Below are 6,937 nucleotides of genomic sequence, written 5' to 3'. Positions count from 1 at the left end.
GGTGTGTTCTTCTACTCATTGATAGGTATTGATCTATTATACTGATCGTTGAATCGTTGCTTGGAACTTGTTGGTGTAACTTTGTTTAAAAAAAATTGACAGCTCAGTGACTTAAATAGAAGCTTTTGAATAGTTTAGTAATTTAAAAGAAAACTTTTGAATAATTCAATGACCATTTGTAACTGTTGTTAGTTAAGTGACCAAAACGAAAACTTACCCATAATTTAGTGACTAATAGTATAGTTTACCCCATATGTAAAATCCGATGTGTGGTTCGCGCGTGTGGAAGATGTAACTATCATCTATTTCCCTTGTTACTTGTATTAAACGAAGCTTCGCTTCGTCATTGACAATGTCACGCTAATTACTTATAGGCTAAGGACAAAATCCATCCCAACTTGTTTCAGGTAAGCTTTTCTTCATCTTCCGAACTTCCAATCTTTGATGGTAATTTCCGATCTTATCTTCTCTTCACAATTATCAAAATCTGTCATTAGATCCACCAAATCTTTCTAATTTCAGTCTTTGATCTTCTTTTGGTACCCTTTCTTTAGGGGAAAAAGTAGAGAATTTTGCAGTAAAATGAAAAGGAAAAACTTGAAACTCAATACAGACAGTTTGCTTCTTCGTTTTCCCCTTTGAGATTCTATTTGAAGTTTAGTTAATCATTAGGGTTTAGTTCTTGAGTTTCGTAAGATCTGCTGAAGGAAAGGGTTTTTTTCCCCTTTCTAAGAATAGAATTTGGTTAGTATAGTGATATATTCTTTCTTGCAAATTACCTTATTTCGGCGTGAATTGGTTGTATCGAAATTTAGGAAGATTAGATCTCAGTGGATTCGTTTAGCTTCAGTTGCATTTATCATTTTTAAAGTCACTTGACCTTCACCGGAATTTGATTTCCAATTGTTTCTTCTTTTCTAGGAAAGAATCATAGTTTTGTAGTAATGTTTATAAATGCTTTGCTAAGTTAATGGCGCTCTGCAGATCTAGGTACTTCAGAATACCCTGCTGAAATGAATCAAAAGGGCTTGATTTATAGTTTTGTTGCAAAAGGAACTGTTGTTTTAGCTGAGCACACATCATATTCTGGGAACTTTAGTACCATTGCTGTTCAATGTTTACAGAAGCTGCCTTCAAATAGCAGCAAGTTCACGTATTCTTGTGACGGTCACACATTTAACTTCCTCATTGACAATGGATTTGGTACTAATTTCTCATTATTTCTTGATTTCGGTTAATTTTTTCATATCAAAATATGTGATGATGTTTGTTTCCACTTGCAGTGTTTCTAGTTGTCGCAGATGAATCAGTTGGCAGGAGTGTGCCTTTCGTTTTTCTTGAACGGGTGCTAGATGATTTTAAACAACGATATGGTGCAAGTATAAGAAATGAGGGTCCCCATCCTTTAGCTGATGATGACGATGACGACGACTTATTTGAGGACCGATTTAGCATTGCGTATAATCTTGACAGAGAATTTGGGTGCGTACATAGGTTAAATTGTTATATTTGCCTGGTTACCCTATGATGTTTATATACATGGTGGAAGCCTTACCTCTAATTCCTTGCTCTGTGTAACAGACCAAGGCTTAAGGAGCACATGCAATATTGTATGAACCATCCAGAAGAAATGAGTAAGCTCTCGAAGTTAAAAGCTCAAATCACTGAGGTGAAGGGGATTATGATGGATAACATTGAGAAGGTATGTATTTTTTTTTCTTGAGAAGTGGTATGATTGTGGAAAAAATGGATGTGTCGTTCTGAAAGTAGAGATCAAGTGTCTTGTAGCAATCTTCTTTTCCCTGTGGTATGCAGATTTCTGTGGCTACCATTGCACTTGTCTATACTCTAAATCTTAAACTTCTAATCTTATGTTAATCTGGATACATTTTCTTCTCTATTTTTTAATTTTTTTCAAGATAAAGGGGTTTTGGTGGGGTTGGGGCTCTAAAATAACTATATTGAAGGATGCTAACTATCATGTTAGCTGCTGTTATGAGTATTCAAATTTTTATTATCTGCTCTTTGTACATTATTGTTTCAAATTTATATGTAGTTATAAATAAAAACCTCTTCAATGATGAAAAAGTGGAACCATAGAATTTTATGCCTCTATCCAACCAACAATGGACTTTTCAACCTTAAGTTTGATTTTCAAGATTTTTATTTTATTTATTTTGTCTTTGGAGTAGTGGTCGTTATGTTTTTGGCTAGGAAATTAACAATTAAGTTCCATATTTCATTTATATCATGAGGAATTCAAGGGTGGTAGCTATAGGAGAAAACTGGAAGAAGAAAGTCTCCCCAAACACATACAGTCCAATGAAAAAAAGGAAAGAAATTAAGGGTCTTATGTTGGAGGGATTGGAGAAAGGATAACATTGCTGGATTTGAGGGTTCATGAATGGACTTGAGGCTATGTGAAGAGCTGTTTGATTATCAGAAATTAGAGTCATAGGCTCGTGTTGCTTAAACCCTAATTTAGATCACTAATCCGTAAATCTTTGGTCAGAAATTTAGTCTGTAGATGCTATTTCAATACTTGTATCTGTTCACTATCATCACTTGTAATGACAGACCATATCATCCACATGGACAATCACTAAAAACGCCCTTAGGAGATTGTTTTAACTTATGTGAAGACTTCTTCAGATAACATACTAGCTCTAACTCTCCCTGAGCAACAATCTAATTGGTTTCTTCATGTAAGTTTTATCCTCAAAGTTATCATGTAGAAAGGCATTGTGTTAACGGCCAACTGAAATAGAAGCCAAGTAAAATAGCTGCCAATCTAGGGTTAGTTGATCATATTTTCTTCGTATGGATGTTATTAGCCATCGAATTTCAGTTACCTCTGCTGAGTGATGATTATGCATGTAATAAGGAAAGAATGTTTCTAGCTAGTTGTGGTGTATTAATGCAACTCTGGGGCATGCAATGCTTCTCCTTATCTATAGATGCCTCAAGGCTATATTCCTTTGCGCTTGTTGCCTACAAACTGTGGTGTGATGCTTATTTATTTCCCATTTACATCAAATAAATTTGTCTTGTGGATAGAAGTTACTAATGTCTTCCAATGCAAAATCCTCTATTTGGTGTTCACTTTGTAAAACCATGGCTTAAGTTTGTTATGAAGGTTTCTGTGTTCAAAAGATTACAAAGGGCCAAAGAGCTATTCTACTAAAACAAGCTAAAGCAAGGTGTTTGGCTCTCCAAATTTTATAATTTTAGGCTAGCTTATGTTGGAAGCTCGTGTCAGCTTTTAGACAAAGCTACAGATAAAGCTTCTCCAAAAAAGTGCTAATATAGCAACAAACATTTAGAGTGTGCTTAGTTGGGTGGAAAAGTGGAGAGATGGGAGGAAGGAAAGGAAAAGTGGAAAGAAAATTAATTTTGAGTGTGCTTGGTTGGGAAGAAAAGTGAGAGGAAAGAAAATAGGAGAGATGATCATTTTCCACTCTAATGCATAAAAATCAATCCTTCCAAATGGAATGCTGAGAGGAAAGAAAATGAGAGAGATGCGTTTGTTAGTTCAATCCTTCCAATTTTCTTTCCACCCTACTGAGCAAAGCTTTAATGAGAATTTTCATGTTCTCGTTAATACTTCAACTAGTTTTATCTCCGTGCGATGCACAGGTTTATTGTATTTAATAATTAAAATATATTGAAAAAATTTTAAAGGGATTACAAATAATATAAATTAAAAAATTAAAAAATAATATATTTTAAAAAATAATTAGATTAATTCAAAAAAATAATTAGTCAAATTACATTATTGTAACATATAGGTTTTTATTTAATAAAAAAGTTTCAAGGAAATTTCATTTATGTAATTGAAATTTCTTTTTTTTTTTTTAAAACTTAAGATTTCCTAAATATAAAGAAAATATATATATTCATTCCTAAATTAAATGAAGGATCATATATTGATCTTGCAGTTTCTGAGCTCTATTGTCACTATGTAGGATAATAATCCTTTCAACCTTCTGTTACTCTGGTTTTGTTAGTTAGTGGCTTGGTCAATTTATCAAGTATTTCTTGATTCAAAGCTTAGCTTAACAGTCAATATATGTGTAAGAATGATAAATCTCTTATTAGATGCAGCCTATGCAAGCAATGTTGTAGTGAGGACTTTAAAAGTACATCCAGCTCCTTGTGGTGCATTAGTTTAATGCCGTGCAGTATGGTCTCAACCCAAACACCATGTAGTAGTATAGTACCCCAACTGAATGTCTTCTTGTGCCTTCCTATGCCATGGAATTTTTGGCAACTAGTAGTACAAATGCCTATACATAGATATGGTTTGATGGGTTAATGTAATAAGAACTAAAATTTTTCATTCCAAAAATTTCTATTTAAAGGTTCAGGACTATGTTTGAAATGAATGTTTTTCTGTGGCAAAACACCCAGTGTTCAGTTCACTAATTTCCTTGAAACTAAGGTATGGAAAATGGTGTTGCTAAAGTTATGGTATATATTGGTTTTGGTTTGTGGTTTTCTGGACAAACAAGGGAGGAGCTTGCTTGCATATTCTTAAGGATATATTAGGTATAGAAACTCGCTGTCTATCTTCGTGCTCTTGCTTATGGTTGATCTCTTGAGCCTTTTAAATATCATAAATGTTCTATGTGGCTGGATGACTCTGGATTGTCCCTTTCTTTTTGGTGGTGGTGGTCTTTTGGTTGGGGGGGGGGTCTGAATTGATAATTTCCCAATACAATGGTGTTTAATATATTTGTTCCTTCCATATAACTGTTTGATATTTCTCTGTTCTTTGCTATCAAAAGGAAAACTAATAATAGATGCTGAAGCTGATTGTGAACAAATCAATAATTAATTCAATTTTTGAGCAGGTTTTGGATCGCGGGGAGAAGATTGAACTTCTAGTGGACAAAACTGAGAACTTACAATTCCAGGTTGGTGCTATTTTCTCTTTTGATTGAACAAATCCGGAAAAGGTTCAACTATAAGTTCAATATATATATAAATGGTTTTGTATTATTTTTATTGTAGGCTGATAGCTTCCAGAGGCAAGGGCGGCAACTGCGGCGGAGGATGTGGCTGCAGAATCTGCAAATGAAACTGATGGTAGGGGGAGCTATTCTTGTGTTGATTATCCTTTTGTGGGTTTTTGCGTGTGGAGGTTTCAAATGTTAACGTTGATAACCATTGCATTGCATTGCCTATGTTTTCTTTTATATATACAAAAAATAATAATTCTACATTTGTTTAGATGTACAAAATATAGTTATGCTCTTGACTTTGTACATGGATTGCTGTTGTTATGTAGCACTACCTTGCCGTTTAAGATATGTAATCAAAGCTTTGAATTTTATACTTTTTTGAAGTTTTCTATATGAATGTTTTTTACTTGTAATCTTTTAATTTTCAATTTTGGTAGAAATGTTTTTAACTTCAAATTTGAACTCCACTTTTTCCCTAAACTTATTGTAAAATAATAGTCCTTGGAAAACCTACTTATTTCATTGCTTCCAAACGATCCGGATGATGAGTATAAACATAATTTAGAAATTCCAACCCTCTTCTTCAACATCTTCCTTTATTCACCGTAGTTTTATCAACATTGGAGTAATATGAGGAGAAAAATTTTATTTATTATATATTATAATAGTTAGATATAAAATAAAAAATAATTACTACAAATTTAATTTTATAAATATAAGATCTTTTCAAAATGAACGATTTTTTTTGCTAAAAATAGGTCATGAAGTAATTAAATATTACTAATTGAATTTGTTTATTACTAATTCACATACTAAAAAATATATAAAAATAATACTCCTACTAGTAGCACTAATGATGTAATTTTGTTTGTTCAAAGATACAACTCAGATGGTCAACTGTTTCTTCCTTATTTTCACATGGAGGACAACCACCAGAAGCATTTGTGTTTCTCCTTCGTGAAGTCTGATCTACTGGTAGATTGTTGTTACACACTTTCCATAGAATGATGATTAGTTGAAAAGGAAGCTTTAGTCTCCACACATTCTTCCACATAGGATTTACCTGATACACTTATCTCTTGTTCGTCTGTTGATGCCATAGCAGCCGGTAAATTTATCTCGAACAAATATGCAGTGTTCATATTATTCATAAGTCTAATTTAGCCCGATTTATGATTTCCTCTGAGCATTGATTAGTTTTGGTTTTGAGGTAGATTTTAGTTTAGAAGGCTTTTGCTGTTATTATTGTTGTTGGAAAAAATTATATCGCATTTAAGATGTAAACAAACAAAAAAAATTGAATGTGACATATTGCAATATTTAAATCTTAGTTATGAAATTAAAATTTACATTAATAGTGTTTCAAATACTAATTCTTTGTTATTTTTAGTTTAGATAAAAGGAGCATGAAAGAAAAGGAAACCAAACTCACTACTATAGTACACATGTTTATGGATCATTGATTAATGTTTTTTTTTAAATATATCTTTACTTACATAACATTCAACAAAAAAAAGGTACAAAAGAGAGGAGAATGGTTGTTAAGATGGTCGGTTCACCCCATTAGAAGAGAGAGTCAGAAGTTATGGAAAATGATGGTAAAAAGAGTTTACAGGTTGAGTATAGAAAGAGTGTAACGTAAGTATTCTTGAAGAGTCTCCCCTCTCTTCAACTTTTTTGGGGGCATTTATAGGTTGGGGTCATGTGCAATATGGTGTTAACGTGTTGAACTTGTCATCTAGTCATCGTTAAAGGGATGTCTTCAATGAGATGAAGATGTCTGTGATAGGACAGATTCTGTCAGTCATTCATTCTAACTTTGATGGGATAAAGTAATTGAATTTGCGTGATGTGTTCTTAATGAAGATCAAATCATTCATTGTCCAGATATCTCCCCAAGAGGGTTAGTTCACAAGTGACCTGCTGACTTGTTGATGACAGGCTTACTGTTCAGAAGTCTTATAAGCTTGTCA

The 6,937-nt window shown here is 33.1% G+C and overlaps 1 protein-coding gene across 2 annotated transcripts; it reads left to right on the top strand.

The window, feature by feature from the left end:
• The first annotated feature begins 261 nt into the window (after positions 1-261).
• On the top strand, positions 262-5,337 carry LOC105770687 (vesicle-associated membrane protein 727). Of its 2 annotated transcripts, none has more exons than XM_012592004.2 (6): positions 262-407; positions 985-1,203; positions 1,284-1,482; positions 1,582-1,702; positions 4,854-4,916; positions 5,014-5,337. In XM_012592004.2, the coding sequence occupies exons 2-6, from the start codon at positions 1,014-1,016 to the stop codon at positions 5,155-5,157; spliced, it is 717 nt and encodes a 238-aa protein (XP_012447458.1). In that variant the 5' UTR covers positions 262-407; positions 985-1,013; the 3' UTR covers positions 5,158-5,337. The 2 variants fall into 2 exon arrangements, with proteins under 2 accessions (XP_012447458.1, XP_012447456.1); XM_012592002.2 differs by having other exon boundaries at positions 350-447.
• Positions 5,338-6,937: the final 1,600 nt, after the last annotated feature.

The sequence above is a fragment of the Gossypium raimondii genome, chromosome 5 (assembly GCF_025698545.1).
Source record: "Gossypium raimondii isolate GPD5lz chromosome 5, ASM2569854v1, whole genome shotgun sequence".
Lineage (NCBI taxonomy): Eukaryota > Viridiplantae > Streptophyta > Magnoliopsida > Malvales > Malvaceae > Gossypium > Gossypium raimondii.
This window is presented reverse-complemented; position numbering and strand designations above follow the sequence as displayed.